We start from the raw sequence: 24781 nt of genomic DNA on the forward strand, positions 1-24781 counted from the left end.
CTGGAGCGAGCCTCGACCAGGCTAGCCTTGAACTCACAGAGATATGTTGCCTCTAAGTGCAGTGCTGGAATTAAAGCCATGTACCACCATGCCTGTCATAAATCAACTTGAAAGAAAAAAGGTGTATAAAGCCAGGTAGTGGTGGTGCATACCTTTAATCCCAGCACTTGGGAGGCAGAGGCAGGCAGATTGCTCTGGGTTCATGCCATCCTGGTCTACAGAGCAAACTCCAGGACAGCCAAGGCTACATAGAGAAACCCTGTCTTTTTTTTTTTTTTTTTTTTTTTTTTTTTTTTTTTGGTTTTTTGAGACAGGGTTTCTCTGTGTAGCCTTGACTGTCCTGGACTCGATTTTGTAGACCTAGACCAGGCTGGCCTTGAACTCACAGCAATACGCCTGCCTCTGCCTCCCAAATGCTGGGATTAAAGGCATGTGCCACCATGCCCGGCTGAGAAACCCTGTGTTGAAAAACAAAATAAAAAAGGTGTGTGAGTGTTTTGCCTCCATACACTGTTAATCCCCCAAATTTGAGAAGACCACTGACCCAAATCATGGCCAAATTAACTAATAAAACAAGCAATTAAATAAACCAAGCTTTTTTATTCGGTGAACATGGACTGCCTCCCCCTAAGGTAGGGTTTGAGATGTCACAAGGAAGACAAAGTTTTTATAGCTCAGGGGTAGGGGGGCTTCCAAATGGGGGATCTGGCAGGCAAAGTGGGTGGGGGTTCAGGAGCAGAACATAAACATAACAATTTAGTGACCTCCTGAAACAAAGACCAAAGACATGGTTGCCAAATGGGTGTGACAAGGTAGTCATAACAACAGGTAGTTATGACAACCTTTTGAAACAAAGGAAGGGGTTGCAAAAATGGTTAAACAACTTTTTGCAACAAAGACGTGGTTGCTGTTTCCTGGGACGGAGGTCGCAGGTGGGGCACAGCCTGCATGTTTCTAAGCATAGAGATGGAGGTTGAATCATAAACTGGAATACGCCTAGTCTGTCTTTAGTATAAGATGGCTTTTATGCCTGACCCTGGAGGCAGGCTGGTTCACCCATATGCCTGTGAACCATGTGTGTTCCTGGTGCCTGCTGAGGTCAGAAGAGGGTGTTGATACCTGGAACTGGAGTTACAGATGGCTGTGAGCTGCCACGTGAGTACTAGGGGCTGAGCTCCCGTCCTCTGGAAGAGCTCCAAGTTCTCTTAGCTCCTGAGCCATCTCTCCAGGCCCTGAAATTTAAAGTATTTAGAGCCAGGTGTGTAGATTGGTAGAAAGAGCTTGCCTATTAATAATTCCCCACACCAAAAAAGAAAAAAGACTTTTTAAAAAAAAACTAGTGTTCTCATTTTGAGGGAAAAGCTACTCTGTAACACCAGGTGCTGTGAAGGTCACCCGGCTCTAAAGGAGTTGTAGTGTGCATCATTGGCCACAAGGTGGCGCTAAATAACAACAAAGGCAAAGTTTGTTGTGCTGGAGTTTTGGTTTTGTCTAGCTGTGTAGACCAGATTGGCCTCAAAGGTCCCTCTTGCTGGCCTCAGCCACTGGAATTACAAGCACATAATACCACTTTGCCCCTCAAGACTGAAGTTTAAAAAGAAGCAAAACCAACAGTAAACCTGTGATAAAGAGAGACCAGAAAGGGGCCGTTCAGTCTAAAGGAGCCAGAGTCTGGTAACAAGGTCTGACATGCCTCAGTGTTTCTTCTGTGGATCAAGATGTCTCTGCACCCTGCCGGGCGATGGTGGCACACGCCTTTAATCCCAGCACTTGGGAGTCAGAGGCAGGTGGATCTCTGTAAGTTTGAGGTCAGTCTGGTCTACAAAGTGAGTCCAGGACAGCCAAGGCTACACAGAGAAACCCTGTCTTGAAAAACAAACAAACAAAACAAAAAGAAAATTACATATAGGACAAAAGAATTGTCAAACGGCAACCTAACAGATGATATAACTAGTAAAACAGATGAATATCTTAGGGCTTCAGGGGCTCAATTGATAAAAGTGTTAACTACGAAAACCTAAAAGAAGTCTGGCTTCTAGTGCCAGGCATGGTGGCACATGCCTTTAATCCCAGCACTTGGGAGACAGAGAAACTGTCTCGACAAACCAAAAAACAAAACAAAAAACAAAAACAAAAAACAAACAAATAAAAAATCTTAGTGCTCCCACAATAGCTCATAGCCATCTGCATCTCCAGTTAAAGCCAACTCAATGCCCTATTATGATCTCTGTGGGCACCAGATACACATGTACACAAACACATGTGCAGGCAAAAAGCCCATACCCAAATATCAGTGAGAACACACACACACACAAACTGGGCTGGAAAGATGGCTCAGAGGTTAAGAGCACTGACTGCTCTTCTGAAGGTCCTGAGTTCAATTTCCAACAACCACGTGGTGGCTCACAACCATCTATATTGTGATCTGATGCCTTCTGCCCTGCAGGTATACATGAAGGCAGAACACTGTATACATAATAAATAAATAAATCTTTAAAAAAAAAAAAAAAAAAAAAAAAGAACTAAGTCTCAGTCAGGGCTTTGATTTCTGTCTTATTACTAGCGGGAGTGAAAGCCCATGAAAAGTGTACGGACGCGTGCTTCTTTCCATTTGTCAGTTTACGGTGACCCTTAAATGTGAACAGAGCCCTGTAATCTCAGCACTTGGGAGGCTGAGGTAGGAGGGATGTGAGTTCAAAGGCCACCTCGGCTACACAGTGAATTCCAGGCCAGCCTCTGATACACAGGAGCCTATCTAAAACTCCACCCCACACCCCACCAACACCGAGGCCAGAGCGCTGGAGCAGGTGAGGTCTGTTTCACTGCTACCTAGGCCACTTCTTTCACTGCATTACTGAACAGTGCCAAGGGAGGATCCGGGAGGCTGACCAGTGTAGGTGTCCAAGATGATGCAACCTGGCCTGCCCAGGGTCCCTCACACACACTGCACTCAGTCCCGTGAGCCATGCAGAGACTTCTAAGATCCTAAGAACGATGGCTCTACACTGCCTCCTACACAATGTCTCGGCCTGTGGAGCCCCCAGGACTGAACTCTGTTGCTACTAGGCTCAAAGAACTAAAGAACATCCCCACAGAACACAAGAGGAGGAACCCCAAGGGATGGGATTCTGGGAAGGCAACATTTTTATATAAATTATCTTTATTTACATGGCATACAAAAGGTATAAATATGATTTCTGTAAAAGCAATCACCTGCACACTCAAGCAGAGTCCATGATATGGGAGTGTCCAGCTCTAAGATGGGAAGATGAGACCCGGTGGCCCATGGCCCCGGCACCCCTGAAGTGGAGACAAAGGTGGCTTGTCAGGGACTGTGGGTGGCAGAGGTGTGTCAGGCTTTAGAGCACGTTTATGAACAAGGCACTTAATGGGAGGCATGCCTGAGGCAGAAGCCAGTGACACCTGAAGGAACAGGCAGGACACCGGGTGAGCAGGTCGACATCTCTCAACTCTCAAGTCACCACACAGATCAACAGGACGCAGGGAAGAGGGGCCCTCCACCACATGGGCAAAGCCATGGAGTGGAAGCCAGCAACCCTTCGCCCGTGCTGGGAAGAGCAGCCTGGGTGTGGACCAGCACTGGATGCTGAGCCAAAGTTTTGGAATTCTCAAATTCAGGTACATCAGGGGCTGGGGAGCTTGTGGAATTTGTCATCATCTGCGGGAAGGTGCTCATGAGCTCAAATCCTCCATGCACGGAGCAGTGTCTGCACTGATGTGGGCTAGGCTTCAAGGCCAGAGGACAAAGCAGACTGGCAAGTTGGCTTGTGGAGTGTCAGTGAGCATCACACTAAGACGCTCCTGCTGCCTCTAGCAAGACATGAGTCTAAGATGCTAGAAGGCAAGGCTTTCAGAGATCTGGCTACAGTCATGTGGCTGAGATGGCTGCTCTGAGGACAGGGAAAAGGGAGGCTGGGCCATCAGAGCCTTTCAGACCCCAGGAACAAGCTAGTGCCCCCCCCAAAAGAAAACATGATACCTGACTTGGGTTTCCCAACCCTGGTGGCAGATGACACTGCACAGCCATCATCACCGTGAGGCAAAAGCTACCAAGAGTAGATTCAGCAGATGTACCTCGGTGGCACACACCTGTAACAGGCTAAGGCAGGTGGATTTCAGAGTTTGAGGGTAGTCTAGCCTACAGAGGGAGCAGGTTCTAGGACAGCCAAGGCTACACAGAGAAACCCTGTCTTGGGAAAACAAAACAAAACAATACCAAAAGATAAGAAAGACGTCAGTCTGCTGCTACTGAAAAGTAAACTGTGCCCCTCTCCACTAACGTTCTGGAAGATGCTCCAGCCTTGGAGTCCAGGGACACACCTGAAGCAGACCTGAAAACCAGAGGAACAGGCCATATTAGGCCAATGCCCACTCTGTAAATAGTTTTATTGGGACACAGCTACACTCTTTGTGCACCAACTAGTTATGGCTGTTTTTGTGCTAAAGGAACTGACTGGAGTTGCAAGAGATGCTATCAGACCATTAGCTGAGAGAGTCTGTAGGCTCCTGTCTTAGAGGCTAAAGGCATCAAGGGAATTGCCCCCTTTTGAAAGTGTCTTCAAAAATGGAGGCCCGAGTATTTAGTCATTAGGGTCTGATTCTGTTGGAAGTACCTGAGCACAGGAAAGCTACGCTGGCCACACAGAACTGTTGTGTGGCCAGGAGTCACCAGTGTGCCCAGGTGTTCACCTCCCTGTGCTTTAAGCCGTCTGTCACCCGTGTGAAGCTGTGATCTACGGCCAGGTCTCTGAGGTTCAGAGAAGGCGTGAACGAGTGTGTGGAAGCACGTGTCCAAATGTGTATGTGTCTGCATGTTTAAACACACATGCACATTCACAGGAACACTCGATCACTCACTCCCCAAAGGGGCAGAGTGCTGCTCTTCTTGTGCTGGGGCAGGGCCGAGGGCAGCAGCTTTCTGCTCCTGAAGGCTCGGTGGTGACGAAGTCCCCTGCTTGCTGTGTCTCATTCACACGCCAGCTTGCTGTCAAAGCTAGACAGCCCGATGGCGAAGGCTTGAAGCGCACACAGTGGGTAGTTATAGTCCAGTGTGAACACGTCATCAGCCACACGTCCAAACTGCATGACTATGTAGTCAGCTGGAAACAGAAAGAAATGAACACGTCAGAGCAGCTGTTCTTAATCTGTGGGCCAGAACTCCTCTGTGGGTCAAACAAATCCTTTCCCAGGGGTCAACAAGATTACAGTTAGGAAACAGCAATGAAAGTAATTGTTTGAGCCGGGTCGGGTAGAGTACACCTGTTATCTCAGCACTCTGAAAGGCAGAGGCAGGCAAAGCTCTGTGAGTTTGAGGCCAGCCTGGTCTACAGAGTGAGTCTAGGCTACACAGAGAAACCCTGTCTCGGAAAAAAAAAGCACATAATAACAATACTATGGCTGGGTTCACCACAACATGAGGAATTGATTAGAGGTTCACAGCGTTAGGGAGATTGAGAACTGCTGTGTTTGAGGTTAATTCTAAAATAGGCAACTAGGCGGAGGGAGCGACGGCTCAGTGGTACAGCACCTGCCTAGGATGTGGGACGTAGCAAGGTCCACCCCTAGTACCATACACAAAATAATAAATAAATAAATAAAAAGTAGGCAGTGCATATCCAGGTGTGGTGGTGCATACTTGTAATCTCAATATTCAGGAGGCTGAGGCAGGAGGATCACAGCTCCACCAGCCCAGGTCTACATAGCAAGGACCCTGTCTCAAAAGAGTAGACTCATTCTTCATTTTGTACGTCTGTCCTGTCCTTCTCCGTGCCGACTGGGAAATCATTCCTGACTAGCACCGCGTGCAGGAGGAAAGCCTGGAGAAGCTGGCGGGACCGCGTGACTGGACTGCAGTCACCAGTTAGTTTCAGAGGCCACTCGCACCTGGATCCTCATGGCCTCACCTACGAGTTCTTTGATGTGCCACAAACAGATGCTCACATTTCTTTCGACCTGTAGCTCTGTCGACTTTCTTCTTTTTTTTTTTTTTTTTTTTTTTTTTTTGGTTTTTCGAGACAGGGTTTCTCTGTGTAGCCTTGGCCATCCTGGACTCACTTTGTAGACCAGGCTGGCCTCGAACTCACAGCGATCCGCCTGCCTCTGCCTCCCGAGTGCTGGGATTAAAGGCATGCGCCACCACGCCCGGCTGCTCTGTCGACTTTCTAAGAGATCATTTCCTTAGGCACGTCCTCCTGGCAGGGCTTCCTGGCCATGGTGGAAGTGCTCATTTCTGCGCCTGCACAGATTGCCTTCTCTCGCCCCCTCCCCCCCAACTCGGAAGCGCTCATTTCTGCGCCTGCGCAGAATGCCTTTCCCCCCACCCCCACCCCCCCCCCCCACCCTCGCCCCCCGCCGGCCCCCCAGCCCTTCCTGGCCGGCTTACGGTCGTTGCCATGGACGATCTGGAAGTTCTTCACAGACGCCTGGGTGACCCTGCCGTGGAAGTTCAGGACATAGGACTGGGTGTCGTCATTCCACACCGGAGCCTTGTTGTGCAGTTCGATCAGGTTCTCCATGGATTTGTTTTGCCATTTTGAAAGCAAGCTCTCGTGTTCCTGTGTGGAGGAAGATGACCACCTCTGTCATTTACTCACCCCTGCATGAGAAGGTGGAATATGGAAAAGGCCTCTTCATCTCAGAACCGTTCAAAGGGGGACAGAGGACCAAAGCCAAACTTGGGCACAAGCTATAGGATTCTTTTTAACACTTCTTTGTTGTTGTTGTTTTCGACACAGGATTTCTCTGTATAGTAGCTCTGGCTGACTTGGACTCGCTTTGTAGACCAGGCTGGCCTCAAAGTCACAGCAATCCACTTGCCTCTGCCTCCCAAGTGCTGGGATTGAAGGCGTGAACCACCACTCCCGGCTCTGTTTGTTTTTTAAATTGGTCTCTTCTGTACTGTATTACTGTATTAAAGAAGTTAGAGCCTGGCGTGGTGGCACACGCCTTTAATCCCAGCACTTGGGAGGCAGAGGCAGGTGGATCGCTGTGAGTTCGAGGCCAGCCTGGTCTACAAAGTGAGTTTAGGATAGCCAAGGCTACACAGAGAAACCCTGTCTCAAAAAAAAAAAAAAAAAAAAAGGTGTTAGAGACCTCTGCTAGTGGAATATAATTTTTCCTGTCTTTGAGCCCTGGTCTCAAAGACAGGAGAATGTTTTTACTTACATTTCGTGGCCGGAAGGGGATGCGTTCGTGACTCATGTTCATCCCCGGAATGACCACAGACATCTTCCTAGGACCTTTAAAACCAAGTACATTTGTTTCCTGAAAGACAATAAAATAAGGGAGACTTTGGAGACAGGAAGGAAGAAACTGTGCTCTTCTTTTCCAGGAAACTTCCTCTAGCATGGAAAATGTTGCCAGTGTGGAGGGCACCAAAACCAGTTCTGTTTCCTTGCTGGAGATAAGCAGAGAGAGACTGAAAGCTGGGCTCAGAGAGTCAGGGGTGTGGCACACGCCTCCGGAGACGGGTCCCTGGACTCAAGAGAGTCAGGGGTGGTGGCACACGCCTCCGGAGATGGGTCCCTGGACTCAGGAAGTCAGGGGTGGTGGCACACGCCTCCGGAGATGGGTCCCTGGACTCAGGAAGTCAGGGGTGGTGGCACAGGCCTCTGGAAATGGGTCCCATGATTTGGGTAAGTCAAAGTGAGAAGACTGCGGGAGCCCAGGAGTTTGGGGCTAGCCTAGGCAAAGTAGTGAGCCCTTGTCAAGAAAAGAAGGAAGGAAGGAAAGAAAAGAAAGCCAGCCGTGGTGGTACACACCTTTAATCCAAGAATTCAGCAGGTTGAAGCAGGAAGGTTGAGAGTTCGAGGCCAGCCTGGAATATGCAGCAAGGCTAGGGCATACAAGAAGACCCTGTCTAGAAAGAACAGAACAAAACAAAACAACAAAAAGGGAAAGAAAGGAGAAAAGAGATAGAGGAAAAAAAAAAAAAAAAGAGGAAGGAATGGAGGGAAGGGAGAGATTAACTGCAAAGAGATGGCTTTACATTTAAATTTGTTTTTTATTGTTGCCTTTGGCCCCAGGATACGCATCCGCAGAGGAGGAGGAGGGAGGCTAGTGCAGAGTGAGCAAGAAAACGCCAAACACAAGGAAGAAATGATGCCAGCCCCTAAGAGCAGACCAAGGAAGCACTGAAGGAGGCGGGAGAGGAAGGGGGAGGGAAGAGGGGAGGAGGGGGGGAGGATCTGGCCTTGGGCGTGGCTGGCCTCCAGGAGGATGGAGAGGAGGGAGCACGGTCCAGGCAAGGGCAGCACTTACATAGCAGATGGCGGCCAGCTCCTGCCGGGTGTGGGCCTTTTCCACCAGACCCTGGGCCTTGACTGGGTTGACACCATGGTCATACACTGTGAACTTGGTTCCCATGAGATTGGATCTAGCATCAGGAGAAAAAGCTACCGTGATGATCTGTGCTTCTCTCTAGAGGACAGGAGTGGAGGGGGAGCTGTCTGTCAGTGTGCCAAATGCCAGCATGAAGGCCATCTCAGATGCTCTTTAAAAATGTATTTTTAAAATTTTTAACAAATAATTTACTAGTGATTTATGCTTGGCCTCAAGGTTTTCTTTTGACTTTTTTCTTTTTGGTTTTGCAAGACAGGGTTTCTCTGTGTAGCCTTGGCTGTCCTGGGACTCACTCTGTAGACCAGGCTGGCCTTGAACTCAAGAGACCCGCCTGCTTCTGCTTCTCAAGTGCTGGGATTAAAGGCGTGCATCACCACCGCCCAGCAGCATCTTCCAACTCCCCAGTATTTTAATTTTAAGTTAAGGCTGGCTTAATGTTTTTTCTTTGTCACATCTATCCTTTTGAATCATTAAAAAAGAAAAGAAAAAAAGAAAAAAAGCAAAGGCTAGGGATATAGTTCATTGCAGAGCACCTGCTCTCCAAGTGTGAGGCCTTAGGTATAAGCCCTAGTAACAGAGAAAGGTGGGGGACTGAGCAGACAGGGGTGCGAGAAGAAACAATAGCCACTATTCTGGTCACAAGAACTAGGGAGGAACAGGCCAGGGATCTGTCACCTGAGTTTGCCGATGTAGCTTTCCCCTTCACGAGACAAATCAGTGGGATCTGTGGAGATCAGGTAGTTGGATGTTTTGCTCTTTTTTCGCTTTCTACCAGCAAGAAGAAATATCTGAGAAAAGAAAAGCTGTCAGTCAAATACAAGCCCAGAGGGCCCACAATGCTTACCAACACCTACTAGTGCAAAGGATTCACTCCTAGGCCAGGCATGGTGGTGCACACCTTTAACCCCAGCACTCAGGAGGCAGAGGCCGCAGGAGCTCTGTGAGTTTAAGCCCAGCCTGATCTACATAGTGAGTTCCAGGACAGCCAGGGCTACATAGACAGACCCTGTTTCAAAAACAAAACAAAACAACCTCACAAAACAAACAAACAAACAAATGAAAGCCAGAACTCGGAAGGCTGAGGCAGGAGAATCTGAAGTTCAGCAAGGCACCTTTAGTTTCCAAGTTTAGGGCTAACCTGGGCTACATAAAAATCCAATTAAAAATAAAAAGGGAGGGGGAGGGAGGTGAAACCAAGCCCACACCCATGCTCTTGATGGGCTGGAGCAGCTCAGTGGTGGGGCAGCTCAGTGGTTGGGGCAGCTCAGTGGTGGGGCAGCTCAGTGGTTGGGGCACCTGCCCAGCGTGTGGGATGCTAAGCTCCATCCTAGTGCAGGGAAACACTTCTCCACTTCCTTACATTATGGGTGATACTTTTTCCTGAAGGCGGGCGGGGGTGAGGAACTCGGGATCCTGGCCATGACTAGGATGGAACTGATGACACTGAGAACAGGACTTCTGGGCACATAACGCACTTTCAGGGGCCTGGGGGTCTAAGTAGTGGGGACTTCCCACAGCAGCCCTGTCCTCTCAGGAGCAGCTCAGGATTAAGGTATGACTTGGTGGAGGGGTACCTGCCTCGCCTGCATGACGTGACGTTTCAACCCCAGCACTAGAAGAAAAAGAAGAAAATGGCCGAGGACGGACCTTGCGATTCTCCTCCTTCTCCAGGTGCATATAGTAGGTGGGGAAGAGGCCACGGTCCATGCCTTTCTTATCCCTGGTCACTCGACACTTCACTGTGACACCCCGAGGCGCAGGACTATATGCGAAATCCTCTAAATTCTCCACTTCTCCGAGCTGGGCATCACCCTCCTGGGGTGTCACATTGGAAGCTCCCGTCTCCTGAAAATAGTTTTATGTGCGCAATCAGAATTGTGCACAAACCCCAACCCCCTCCAGCCCCCCCCCCCCCCCCCCCCCCCCCCCCCCCGCCCCACAGTGCTTCAGGAGCTGTGATGGGAACACTTCCCCAGTGTTTGCTAACAGTCACACTAGCCGCAAAGGACGACGGTTCAGTGCGACATACCGAGGTTGCTTTCTGGCTGGCCTCAGAGCTCTCTTTTTCTGAGTGAGCTGATGGGGAGCTGAGGTTTTGTCCTCGGTTTTCCTCATTGTCAGTGTCCTCGTCATAGTTCACACTGCTCAAGATGCCTGGCGGAAAAGGAAGCAGTGTCAGCAACTGCCAACCATGATTGAAAAGACTGTATGAGAAGTAAGGAGTTTAAAAGAAATTGTTAAAAAAAAAAAAAAAAAGCTGGACGTGGTAGTGCACACTTTAATCCCAGCACTTGGGAGGCAGAGGCAGGTGGATTCCTGTGAGTTCGAAGTCAGCCTGGTCTACAAAGTGAGTCCAGGACAGCTAAGGCTACACAGAGAAATCCTGTCTCAAAAAAAAAAAGTTTGTTTGTTTTAGTGTTTTCTTGCTTAACACATTCCCAACATCCCAGCACTGAGGGAGGCAGAGGCAGGCGGATCTCTGTGAGTTGAGGCCAGCCTGGTCTACAAAGGAAGTCCAGGGCAGCCAGGGCTACACAGTTTAAACTGTGTCTCGAGAGAGGGAAAAAGGCATTCCCAACTATGGCAGCAAGATGATTCAGTAGATAAAGGTATTTGCTGTCAAGGCTGACAACCTAAGTTCAATTTTAGGACCCAAAAGGTAAAAAGTAAGATTGACTTCTTTTTTTGTTTGTTTTTGTTTTTCGAGACAGGGTCTCTCTGTGTAGCCTTGGCTATCCTGGACTCACTTTGTAGACCAGGCTGGCCTCAAACTCACAGTGATCTGCCTGCCTCTGCCTCCTGAGTGCTGGGATTAAAGGCGTGCGCCACCATACCCGCCTGAAAGATTAACTTCTTAAAATTGCCCTCTAACCTCCACTTGTGTACCATGTCACACACACACACACACGCCTATGTAATAATACACACATAAATGTAATAATAGTAGTAGTAATAACTTGCTAAATGGAACCAGGTATAGCAGTGCATGCCTCTAGTTCCAGTACTCAGGAGGCAGAGGACGAGGAAGTCAAGGCTATCCTTGGCTACAAAACAAGCTTGAGGCCAGCCTGGGCTACATGAGTCCTTGTCTCACCACCACCTCCGATTATGCTTTAAGCAAACTCCAAAGTCTTGCTATGGCCTCCCATATTCTACGGAACTAGTGCCTTTTTTTTTTTAATTTTGTTTTGAGACAGAGTCTCATTATGTATTCCTGGCTGTCCTGGAATTTAGTTCTGTAGACCAGGCTGGCCTCGAACACACAGAGATCTATCTGCCCGCCTCTTTCTGCCAGGTGCTGGGAATTAAGGTGTGCACCATTATGCCTCTACATCTCTGTACCCAAAACTGGCCCCTTCTAAGCTCTCCGGGCTTGCCCTGTGCACTCTCCCTCCCACCCTACCAAATTGTTTTTCTAATGCACGGAGTCCTTGTGCAATACCAACTGATGGTTACCAACTGATGGTTACCAACTGATGCAGAGGGACCAAATGGCCGAGAGCAACTGCTGAAAAGAGGCGCTGTGACTGGCCTTCAAGCCAAGTACTGGCATCTTGGGGTGTTTGGCTGCACCCTCTTGCAAAAGGATGATCAGAGGAGGGCTTGCTGACTGTGTACATTCCCCGACGGAGGGCTGGGGAGGGTTCCAAGACCCTCACCTGAGCAGCCAGCCTCTCCCTACCACCCATCTGCAACTCTGCCTTAATTACAAGCCTTAGGCTAGAGGCTAGAGAGAAGGCTCCATCTGTGCGGCTATGGGAAAGTCCTGGGGGGGGGGGGGGAAGCACCCACCCCTGTGAATAAGTCCTGGGATTAAAGGCGTGCCCCCCCCCCCCACCTAGCTAATACCTAAGCACCCACCCCTGTGAATAAGTCCTGGGATTAAAGGCGTGCCCCCCCCACCTAGCTAATACCTAACTTCTTTTACTGTATGTTTGATCGTCTATGCCATAAAGTAGGAACATTTTATTTACTGAATTCTATTTCTCCAGAGGTGTACCCTGTGTGACACTCTATCTTTAACCTACATTTTCAGAGGCTCTAAGCATATTGTAAAGGGAGGCCTTGAATCTGGAAGCTAGTCTCCTGACCAGTCAGTTTGTCATTTGTCTCTGTTTACCCCACACCAATTATACTGTTTGCGTTAGCTCAGGAGCAGATACCCCAAGAAGATCCCTGGAGTAATGGCCTCATCTAGCTGTGTGCTGATCTGTGCTTAATGGTCTCCAGGGCAGAAGGAAGACTTCCAAATAGTGGCCAGTAAAGTCAATTTTAGGATTTTCCTAAAAAGACTCAGACATAATTTTCTCAGGAACAGACATAGAATGGGTCATAATTCTGAAACCCTCCAAGAATGCAATGTACAGAAACTAAAACTCAAACGTGAGAGATAGAAGGACAGGACAGCAACTGCAGCGTTCGGCTCAGCTTTGCCGGGACTGTGTCAAGCAGCTGGGCTGGCTTTGTGACTCTTGCCATTTCCAGGGGTACCACAGTGCCATATAAGAATCACTAATCTGTATTTCACTGCCTGTTTCCCAGACAACAGCACAAACAACCACACATCACCACTTGGATGTCAAAGATGCTGATGTCCATTTGGTAACTCCACACTGCAAGCCCCAAGCCACACCCAGCCAGCCCGAGGCCATTTAGAGTAGAAGCCAAGGACCGAGAGGGGCAGACTTCCTGTTTAAACTCGTACCGTGTTTTTGGAGGATCTCCTGCAGGTCCTGCTTAGAGGCAGTCTCCACAGGGCTTTCCCCATCTGCGCTCCCTTCAGTGCCCTCTTCCGGCACAGGGGAGCCCACTGAGAGAACTTGAGGCTGGCTTTCCAAATCCTGAGCCCCTGGCTTAAGGAAAGCAGCTGGACCATCGATGCCTAGGAGCCCAAAGGAAGAGAAAGAGTGGAAGTTAACCAGAATTGAGCTGGGTGCTTTGGGGGATGTGGCCAGAATCAAAGGCTGCCCAGCCACCCCTCCTCTCCTACTTCCTTAATATTACAAGCACATTTTTCCCCCCAGGACCGGAACCAATTCTTGTAACAGACTTGGCTACTTAAGCTGTACTTCAGAACCTAGGACTGAGACCAAGAGGTTGGGGGTGTGGTTCAGTGCCAGAGTTTTCATTCATTTTGAGAATTCATTCGTTTATTGCAGAGTGCCATTTCATTTATTTATTATTTTTATCAAAATGAATAGTTATAGGATGGCCTTGAACTTGAAGGCATCGTCCATGTTTTGTTTTTCTCCCCAAGACCCAGAATGTGGTTATAAAGGTTATGAAGGTACTTAGGAAGGGTGCTAATTCTATCCTTTGTGTGGCATCTCAGCATCCTCCTGCCCTATCTTGAGTCTGTGAAAACTGTACCTAAGTCAGAGGTGGCGCTGTCTAAATACACACCATGTAGGATGACATCGCTGCGAGGTGTCTGAGGGTCCACCAAAGGCATGTGCTCCTCACTACCTCTCGGCTTTAACCTTCGCAGCCTGGCTTCTGGGTTGGGTTGTACCATGAGTGGCTCAAGGCGCTTCTTTCTCTGCTTTTTCTCCAGCAGTGCCCTCTAGAGAGGAAATGAGGTATTACAACACGATGCCTACTCTCTTAGAACAGCAGCTTAGCCTGCCCCCACCATCCTCCTAAATACTACTGGGAATTCCTCTTTCTCACAAGAAACGGAAACACTCCAGCTCCCAGCTGGATGTGGTGGCACAGGCCGGGAGTCTATTGGGTAAATAAAAGATAAATGGCCAGGGGGCAGGCAGAACACTCCCTTTGTGTTTGACTGTTGAGGTGATAAACACTGTGATGAAAAGCAAGTTGGGGAGGAAAGGCTTTGTTTTCACTTACAGTCCTTCCTGGCAGGCAGTTTGGACAGGAAACTGGGGGCAAGAATGAGAGTAGAGGTCATGGAGGAATGCTGCTTACTGGCTTGCTCCTCAAGGCTGGCTCAGTTTTCTCTTATAAACCCCAGGCCCACCATCCCAGGGATGGCACCACCCACTGTGGACTGGATCTTTGCTCACTAATATTCAATCAAGAAAGTCCCCCACAGGCTTGCCTACAGTCTGAACTGGCGGGAACAGTTTCTCAACTGAGGTTCTCGCTTCTCAGATGATGCCAGCTTGTGTTAGGTTGGCCAAAACCGACCTACACACCCTGTAAGTGCAAAGCTGTGGTTACGCTGGAGTGGAAACCCTGAGCTCGGGGCTGTGCTACCTGGGAGCCTGAAGCATGAGGAAAGCTTCGTTACAGGAGTCCATGGCCTGACTGGGTAACAGGGTAAGATTAGGTCCCCACAAACCAAACCAAAAGCAAGATAAAGAAAGCCGGGCGTGGTGGCGCACGCCTTTAATCCTAGCACTCGGGAGGCAGAGGCTGGTGGATCGCTGTGAGTTCGAGGCCAGCCTGGTCTACAAAGTGACTCCAGGACAGTCAAGGCTACACAGAGAAACCCTGTCTCGAAAAACAACAACAACAACAGCCGGGAAAGTAAGGCAAAAAACAAAAACAAACAAACAAACACAAAAAGTATGAAGGGATATGAGGAAAAAGTCCCAGAGTAAAATAGAAAGGAAAGCACTGTCATATATGCTATTTATTTATTCATATTTTATATTCATTGGTATTTTGCCTACAATGTATGTCCATGTGAGAGTGCTGCAACTTCTGGAACAGGAGTTATAGACAATTGTTTGTTTGGTTTTTTTTTTTTTTTTTTTTTTTTTTTTTTGGTTTTTCGAGACAGGGTTTCTCTGTGTAGCCTTGGCCATCCTGGACTCACTTTGTAGACCAGGCTGGCCTCGAACTCACAGCGATCCGCCTGCCTCTGCCTCCCGAGTGCTGGGATTAAAGGCGTGCGCCACCACGCCCGGCTTTTGTTTGGTTTTTTTTAAAGACTTACTTATTTGTGTGTTTGTGTATATAAGCACTCAATTTCTTTGTATGACCACATGACAGAAGGGAGCATCAGATCCCATTACAGATGGTTGTGAGCCACCATGTGGTTGCTGGGAATTGAACTCAGGACCTCGGGATGAGCAGCCAGTGCTCTTAACCACTGAGCCATCTCCAGCCCAGTTATAGACAATTGTGAGTTGTCATGTAGGTACTGGAAATTGAACCAGGTCCTCTGAAAGGGCAGCCAGTACTCTTAGCTACTGAGACATCTCTCCAGCCCTACATACACACATATACTATTTTTGAAATTATAGTTATTTTGTGCATTTATGTCTTGCCTGCATATATGTATGTGCCCCAGTGCATGCCTGGTGCCCAGAGAGTTCAGAAAAGGGAGTCGGATCTCCTGGAACTGGAATTCTAGACAGTCAGGCTACACAGCGAGACCCTGGGTTTTTGTGGTTGTTGTTTTGTTGTTGTTGTTTTAAGTTGGACCATCTTAACACTGGTTAGTCACTACGGAGATGAAAACCGAGCTGCCATTTCACACCCACTGAGATGCTAGGAGCCAACAGTAAGTGCTGAAGACCACAAGCTTCCTACACTGGTGGGAACTGAAGTGGCTCAGCATCCCATCTGTACTGTACTCAGTCTGCAGAAATCAGGGGTGACTCAAGCCTACAGAGGGCAAGCGCTACACCATTTCTTTGTTAGAGACAGGGCCTTGCTGTGTAGCTGAGGCTGCTTCGAACCTGTCATCACCTTATCTCTTCCTCCTCAGTGTTGGGGCTACAGGTATGCACTGGCAGCTTCACTAACCTCTGGTGATTTCTAAGGCTTCAGGGAACTCTCAGGTAAGACCAGAGGAGTCACCATTGATGTCCTGAGGGAGATTCTGGAATGCTCCTGTTTGGTACCTATGATGGGGACTGGTCCTTGCTGACCTCCATGGTGGAGAGTCACCTCATCCTTGAAGGCCCTCCTCAGTGCTTTGCCAGTCACCTGTTCTTGCTCTGCAGTCACCACCCTCCCACCTGAGCTCTGGAGAGTGTTAGCTAGCGGGAAGGCAACTCTGATTCCACCACCATGTCTGGCCTTCTACCCAGGTCTATGTTAGCACAGACTCAGAGCTGACATTGTCTTCACATGCGTCCCCTGGCTAGACTCACTTTGCTTTGTGTGCCATCTGTACTTGTCACTGAAGAGCCCGTATAACCTTATGGGACTATTAAATAGTTTTTGGTTTTTTTTTTTTTTAAAGATTTATTTGTTTATTACGTATACAGTGTTTTTACCTGCCTGTTCCCCTGCATGCCAGAAGAGGGCTCCAGATCTCATTCTAGATGGTTGTGAGCCATCATGTGATGCTGGGAATTGAACTCAGGACCTCTGGAAGAGCAGACAATGCTCTTAACCTCTAAGCCATCTCCCCAGCCCTGGGACTATTAGATTTTTAAAATTATTTATTTATTTATTTTGGTTTGTTTTTGGTTTTTCAAGACAGGGTTTCTCTGTGTAGCCTTGGCTGTCCTAGACTCGCTTTGTAGACCAGGCTGGCCTCGAACTCACAGAGAGCCACCAGCCTCTGCTATCCCAAGTGCTGGGATAAAGGCGTGCGCCACCACCACCACCCAGCAATAATTTATTTTTATTTTAGGTGCACTGATGTTTTGCTTGCATGTATGTGTGTGGTGTAAGATCTTGGAGTTATAGACAGTTGTGAGCTACCATGTGGATGCTGGGAATTGAACCAGGGTCCTCTAGAAGTACAGTCAGTGTTCTTAACTGCTGAGCTGTCTCTCCAACCCCAGCTGCTAAATGTTTTGGACAAATGTTTTAAAAAAAAAAAAAAAAGCATCTAGGCAACGATGGGACATGCACTTGGGAGGCAGAGGCAGATGGATCTCTGTGAGTTCGAGGCCAGCCTGGTCTACAGAGTAAGTTACAGGACAGCCAAGGCTACACAGAGAAACGCTGTCTCAAAAACCGGAAAAAAAAAAAAAAAAGCAAACAAGAAAGCAATGCATGTCAGGTGTAGTTCAAAGTTGCATGGCCATTATACTGCGCTACACATGCATAACTCCATACATTCCTCCCTTCTTTCCTTATTAAAACATGTAATAAAGACTGTTACACGTCTCCAGGTTGGGGAATTAGGATAAGATCGTCAGCTATGATAGAATGGTCTCCATAGTGACTTCCAGGACAGCCAGGACTACAAAGAGAGACCCTGTTTCAGAACACCAAAGAGATAAAAGTAAAAATTAATAAGACACACACACTTTTAGTGGGGTGTGGGATGGGAAAGGGAGCTGCCTCAGTGGGTAAAAGCTTGCCATGCCAGCCTGATCTAAGCTCAGATCCCCAGAACCCACATGAACGGTACATGCAGCAGCTCAAGTGTCTGTCATCCTAGGGTGTCCATACGGGGAGCTGGGAGCAGGAACAGATCCTGCAGAGTCTGGTCCTGGTGTTTACCCCAGCGACAGAAACCTGAGACAGGGGCCCTCACCAGACACCAAACAGACGAGGCTGCCGGACTTGGACTTTAGCCTGTAAAACTGTGAGCCAAGTAAGTTTCTTTTTAAAAATCACGCACCCAGCCTCAATAATTCTGTACAGCAACAAGAAACAGGCCAATGTAACTTTTACTTCTTTCTTTACTATCCGTATTGCTTCAGGCTTCTGAGATAGGGTCTCCCTATGTAGCTCTGACAGCATCCTTCGAATTCTTGTGGGTGGCTGGAGATCTTCACCGGTTACTAATAAAGCCAGTGTATTGCTACCATCTTCAAACCACTCGGGTCTTGCCACAGCCCAGAGCTTTCCCAGCAACCACTAAGGTCACATACTACTTAATGAGTAACCGTGAGCGATCCCGCTTGTCTCATCCTTCTGTGCAGTCCTCCAGGGCCCCTGCTCACCTGATTGTCCAACTTCAGCTGCCGAAGCCTCAGGGTCTCATCTTCAAAGGCACTGTTTCAAAAATGACAAAAAGAAAAACACATTGACAAAAATCACTCTAAAAGCCTGTAAATTATTTCATTGTTTCATTCATGCATTCCCGTGGGCTAATCACAACCAATCGATTCTGCCTTAAAGTGTCCATTTTCAAGTGTTGCCTCACTTACAAAAGGGCCTGCCACTACCACACAGGCCCTACCACTACCCACAGAAACCAGAGTCCACAAAGGCTAAGGAAAAGATGCTAACACAGACCTATGCTGGAGAGATTTCTTTTTCTTCTTCTCTGCTTTCTTTCTTCCCTCCCTCCCACTTTGTTTTGTGCCAGAGATAGTACCCAGGGCCTTGAACCTGCTAAACCTGTGCACTAAGCCATACCAGCTCTTTTTGTTTTAAACTGTGTGTCAAATATTCACCATGTTTGAAAACAACGTGGTGTAAGTGTTGTGTGTGCCTCTTGTTTTGTTGGTTACTTAAAGCAACCCTAAATATCAGGCCCTGGTTTCATATTAAACATGAAGAAACAGAGGCTTAGAGAGTTGTGCCCAAGTTTAACAGCCAGAGTCTAAATTGAACCTAAAAGTCAGATTATTTTCTTTGTTTCTTCTTTTGAGCCTCTTCTATGAGAGACAAACAGGGACTGGATGTCACAGCTAGCCTTGTCTGACTTCCCTAAGATCTGGGCAGATCTTACTCTTCTCTCTGGCCTCACATGGCAGTTCACACTTGCTATCCCAGTACTGGGGGCGAGAAGCTAGGAATTCTGCCCCGAGTTTGAGGACAGTTTGGGGCCTCTTAGTATCTCAAAATCAACAAGGTCTGGCATTAGTAACATTTGTTCTGCAGAGAAGTGCTAAGGAATATGCAGCACTGGGAGCCAGAAGAAGGCGCAGGAGCCCTGGAGCTGGAGTTACAGGGGGTTGTGAACCACCATGTGGGGGCTGGGAACTGAACTCAGGTCCTTTGGAAGAACAGCAGGTGCTTTTTTTTGGTGGCGGAGAGGGGGCCAGTTTAAGACAAGGCCCCTGTGTGGCCTTGGCTGTCCCAGACTCACTCTGTAGATCAGGCTGGACTCAAACTCACAGTGATCCGCCTGCCTCTGCCTCCCAAGCGCTGGGATTAAATGCGTGCACCACCACACCCGGCTCAGCAGCAACAAGTGCTTTTACCATTAAACTTTTACATTTAGTGTTAAAATCTAGTGTTTTTGGTAATGATAGGAATTGAACCCAGGGCCTTGGGCAGGATAAGCAAGTAACCTACCACTGAGTCACAGTCCCAACTCTGGGATAGACTTCTTGTTAGGAAAACAAAAACAAAAACAGTTGGCCAGGCAGTGGCTTACAGCTATAATCCCACACTGGGGAGGCAGAGGCAGGCAGATCTCTGTGAGTTTGAGGCCAGCCTGATCTACAGAGTGGGATCCAGGTCATCCAGGACTACATACTAAGACCCTGTCTCAAACAAAACTGGCACCCTGGCGTGGAGATGCACACCTGTGATCCTAGCACTCGGGAGGCAGAGGCATGTGGACCTCTGTGAGCTCAAGGGCAGCCTGATCTACAGATTGAGTTCAGGACAGCCAAGGCTACACAGAGAAACCCTGTCTAAACAAAACAAAACAAAACAACCCAAAACCCAAACCAACAACAAAACAAAACTGGCTATGTGTGTATAAGTGGTAGAAGGCTTCATACATAAGGCTGTGGGTTCAATCTTAGCACTGCAGAACAAACTAAACAATGGAATAAGCAAGAAAACTATGGAAGCACTTACAATACCAGGCCCTTCTCCCAGCTACAGCCCACTTCTGGCCTCCCCTGAAGGGTCCCTGCATTTCTTCTGCGATACTCTCTTTCTTTCTCTCTCTCTCTCTTTTTTTTTTTTTAAGATTTATTTATTCATTATTATTTATACAGTTCTGCCTGCATATACACCTGCAGGCCAGAAGAGGGCATCAGATCACATTATAGATGGTTGTGAGCCACCATGTGGTAGCTGGGAATTGAACTCAGGACCTCTGGAAGAACAGTCAGTGCCCTTAACCTCTGAGCCATCTCTCCAGCCCCCTCCTTCTCTTTTTCAAGACAGGGTTTCTCTGTGTAGCCCTGGCTATCCTGGACTTGCTCTGTAGACGAGACTGGCCTCGAACTCAGAGAAACCCACCTGCCTCTGCTTCCCTGAGATTCCCTGGGATTACAGGCATGCACAACCATGCCTGGCTTCCTGAGCTGGTCCTATTTCCATCCTCACTCACATGTTCAAACCTTAGCTGCATTAACACAGGGTAAGCAGAGTCGGTACCCAGGGGGATTAGCGTCGATCTGCAAAGTTGTGAGCTGGAGAAAAGACTGTGACTAAACCTTAGCTTCCAACTGCTGCTGCAAACATGGCTTTGCTCAATGCACTCACTCTTTTGCCCTTGACATTAAACCAAAATTGTGATGCCTTCTGGCACAGATAAGAAGATTGTCCCCTCTCCTCGCCACACCTCCAGTGCTGACACCTCAACAAATGATACATTCTGAGGGGCAGTGAAGCGTGAGCATTCCTTTCAGGGCCTCTAGTAGCGTGCTGGGTGTGTCTTCAAGGCTGCGCCCAGACACCACTCAATTCCTCCCAGCAAGCCTGGGCAAGCAGAGCAGGAGATCTAAACAGCAGGGTATCACGGAAGCATTCTGACTGAACAGAAGAACAGCAAATAGACTCCACAGGCCTGTAGCGTCTAGTTAACACCTACACATCGGAGAGCTACAGGAGTTCTAAGTCAAACCACAGGCTGTGGACCTGGCTCAGGGGCAGAGTACTTGCCTAATATGCACAAGGCCCCAGGTTCGATCCCTAGCACTCCAAAAATAAAGACAGAAGTAAACTGAAATTCTCATTTGGCAGAAATGAAGTGTGCTCTTAACGGTAAAGCCACCCTCTGGCCCCCCCCACCCCCACAGCTTCGAGATTCTACCGTATGGACACAACAGTTTGTTTTCTTTTGTTCTTTTGCTAGCTCCATCCTCCTGGCAACTCTGCCTTGTGACCCATCACTTCCCCAAAGCCCCATGTCCTAAGACCAGACCTTTGCTGATTTGATTAATTTTGGAGGAAGGGTATGGGACACAAATGGTCACACCACAGGACTTTCTAGAAGGTGATCATAGACAGGAGACGGGAAAGTAGAGAAAGCTTCCTACAATGGAGATCGCCAAGCTGGGTAGCATGCTTCCCAAGACTCTTCCTGTTTGAGACTAGCCTAGAGTACACAACGGAGCCTGTCTACACAACTAAGCCAATTAAGTCCTCCAGTGACATTGAAACGTTGCCTCCTCCTCCTTCTCCTCCTCCTTCTTCACTTTTGTTTGTTTTTTAAGACAGAGTTTCTCTGTGTAGCCTTGGCTGGCCTGGACTCACTTTGTAGATTAGGCTGGCTTCAAACTCAGAGCCTTCCGAGTGCTGGGAGTAAAGGTGTGCGTCACCACGCCTGGCTGAAGCATTGTGTTCTTAGCAGGTTGAGAAGAACATAGCGCCTCTGTGGTACAATTGCCAAAAGACATTTGTACCTTGATCTCTTAATCACAAGACAGCCAGACAAACACATACTCAGGAACAGTCTACAGCAGGGGTTCTGAATCTGTGGGTCAAGACACTCTTGGGGGTCAAATGACCATTTCACAGGGGTTAAATATCAGATATCTTGCATCTCAGATATTTATATTATGATTCATAACAATAGCAAAATTACAGTTATGAAGTAGCAATGAAAATAAATTCATGGTTGGGGTCACCACAACAAGAGGAACTGTATTAAGGGGGATAGCAGTGGCCGGTAGGCTATGAATGGTATTGAACCTCTATTAATCTGGTTTTAATAACTGCATAAAATGTTAACAAGAAGGGAAACAATAAGTTAAACTGAGAGTTTAATTTAAAAGATTTTTAAAATCTTTGTGCCGGGCGTGGTGGTGCACGCCTTTAATCCCAGCACTCGGGAGGCAGAGGCAGGCGGATCGCTTTGAGTTCAAGGCCAGCCTGGTCTACAAAGCGAGTCCAGGACAGCCAAGGCTAAACAGAGAAACCCTGTCTCGAAAACTAAAAAAAAAAAAAATCTTTATTTACCATGTATATGCCCAGTTCTCAAGGAGGCCAGAAGAGGGCGCCAGATCTCATTATGATGGTCACGAGCCACCATGTGGTTATGGGAATTGAACTCACACCTCTGAAGAGCAGCCAGTGAGTGCTCTTAACCTCTGAGCCATCTCTCCAGCACTCTTTTTTCCTTTTAAGTAATAATAATAGAAACAGTTTATTAGGCAAGACAAAATTACACCCAGTGGGTGTGGGTTAGTGAGTTGGGGAAAGGTGTATATGAAAAAGTCACTTTTTTCCCCAAAATAAAACAGTAAGAGTTACAAAACAAGACATTTTGATAAACGTTTCTTTCCTAACTATAGGCTGAGTAATTTATTAATTCCTCTGCCCTTGACTATTTTTGTTTGCTTGTTTGTAACAACAAACTGTACTGTCTAAGATGGTCTCACTATGTAGCCCTGGCCTGGGACCTGCTACATAGACCAGGACAGGCCCAAACTCAGAGATCTGTCTGCTTTTGCCTCCCTGGTGCTAGGATTAAAGGAGTGTGCCCCCATGGCCAGTTTGTCCTTAAATAATGCACCCAATTACATGCAGAGTGTTTCCAAGGAGCTGAGAGAAGGTGAACTGTGAAGACATTTTGCCCAAGATCAGAGCCAGCTCACTCACTGGGAGACCTCTCTTGCTTCGACTGCTGCTGTGCAGCGAGCGCTCCCTGACAGGAGGCCTGCCTAACTGCTAGACCCTGAACAACTGCCACCTACAGGCCACACTAAACATTATCAGCAAGTTCTCTGGAGCCCACTGCAGCTGACCAATCACTAGTTCACTCTGCTCCACCAGAAAGGATGCTGCATTTGCCAAGGATGTGGAAGTTCAGCAAGCCCCTGAGGTCCTGGGGAGAGGTGCAAAACCACGCTGCAGTATAAAGGAGCAGGGCAAGCCTAGCGAACAGGGAAGGCAGCGAGACTCCCATGGCTTTCTTAGGAGTGACTTGAGCAAATACTTCCTTTACTGGTTCCTGAACAGCTCAAATGCTGCTTATCAGCCTCAGACATTACACTGAGGGAGCAAGGGAGAAGGAGTGGCTTGCCTTGGCTACCAAACGCAAGAAATATACCAGGGTAAAGTGACAGTCACAAAGGTTATGAGAGGAAAATGACTTGGTATGCGACAAGGAAGTATTGGTAAGATGCTATGGGAAACAAAAGAAAAAGTTTGCCCCAAGATAGTAGCTTTAATGAACTGGATAACTGCTTAAAATTACTCTTATCACATTTCTCTATCTATTGTGGGAAGGGCGCACGCAGAGGCAGGAGGATCTCTGTAAGTTAGAGGCCAGCCTAACCTATATGGCAAGTTCCAGGACAGACAGAACTATATAGAGATACTGTCTCAGAAAAAAAAAAAAAAAAAAAAAAAGGAGGCAAAAGCAGCATGAGAATGGGTGTGGCAGATGTGACAGACAGCACAAGCCTGCGCCCCAGGACAGTAGGCAGCAGTCTAGGCATTTCCGTGCAAGGCCAGCCTCAGGTATACTGCTATGCTGCAGGCCTATCTTGGGAAAAGGATTTGGTTGCTCTGTATCCATGACCATCACCCAACACATCCGGAAGACACTCGACCCGAGCTAAGCAATCAGACTCCCTCGTCTGTGATTTTGATATCGGATCTTCAGGATCCAGTTTAGTCCGGGCTCTCTCCGAGGACACTGAGACACATTGAAGTGGGGCTATACTCTGTGCTCTCAACTAGTACTTTTCTTTTCTTTTCTTCTTTCTTTCTGTTTTTTATTTTTTTTATTTTTATTTTATTTTATTTTTGAGACAGGGTTTCTCTGTATAGTCTTGGCTGTCCTGGAGTCACTTTGTAGACCAGGCTGGCCTTACCAGGCTGGCCTCGTACTCACATCACTCTACCTGCCTCTGCTCCCAAGTGCTGGGATTAAAGGCTGACTGACTGTTTGTTCTTTTACACTTCAGCAGTAACCAAGAACACTAAGCCACCTGTTAATAACTGATACCAATGCATACCAGCAGTAAGATGAGCAATGAGTGGAAGTCTGAAGAAAATGAATACTTTAAGGGAAGAAGATACAGCTCTGTGTGTGTGAGAGAGAAAGAGGCAGAGACAGAGAGAGACCTGACCTGAGACAGGGTCTCCAACTGAACTATGCAACTACGCTGGCAGTCAGCCATCCCCAGTAATCCTCCTGTTTCCTTTCCATATGGCACCAGAGATATAGGCATGTGCATGAACACTCCCGGACTCTCACACGGGTGCCAGGGGATTTGAACTCAGTCCCCATGCTTGCATAGCAAGCACTCTTATTCACTGAACTATCTCTCCAGCCCTTCAGAATCCGGACCAGGCTGTTTCTCAGGACAGAATACCTGCAGGACTTATCCCCCCTCCCTAGTCAGACAGAGCTGTCAGGCATCCTCCGAAGACCACTACCTGAATCTCTAAGCAA

At 47.9% G+C, this 24781-nt stretch overlaps 1 protein-coding gene across 1 annotated transcript in view; it reads right to left on the reverse strand.

Moving 5' to 3' along the window:
* Nucleotides 1-4260: 4260 nt before the first annotated feature.
* Nucleotides 4261-24781, reverse strand: part of Tulp3 (TUB like protein 3) — a 30006-nt gene continuing 9485 nt past the window's right edge. Inside the window, exons 2-11 of the mRNA XM_051155661.1 lie at nt 18186-18237; nt 13765-13924; nt 13067-13243; nt 10391-10515; nt 10009-10206; nt 9037-9149; nt 8281-8395; nt 7186-7284; nt 6404-6575; nt 4261-5120 (exon numbers count right to left, since the gene is read on the reverse strand). Of these exons, the coding sequence (XP_051011618.1) occupies nt 4987-5120; nt 6404-6575; nt 7186-7284; nt 8281-8395; nt 9037-9149; nt 10009-10206; nt 10391-10515; nt 13067-13243; nt 13765-13924; nt 18186-18237 (1345 nt within the window). The 3' untranslated portion in view covers nt 4261-4986. The remainder of the gene's footprint in view (nt 5121-6403; nt 6576-7185; nt 7285-8280; nt 8396-9036; nt 9150-10008; nt 10207-10390; nt 10516-13066; nt 13244-13764; nt 13925-18185; nt 18238-24781) is intronic.

The sequence above is a fragment of the Acomys russatus genome, chromosome 13 (assembly GCF_903995435.1).
Source record: "Acomys russatus chromosome 13, mAcoRus1.1, whole genome shotgun sequence".
Lineage (NCBI taxonomy): Eukaryota > Metazoa > Chordata > Mammalia > Rodentia > Muridae > Acomys > Acomys russatus.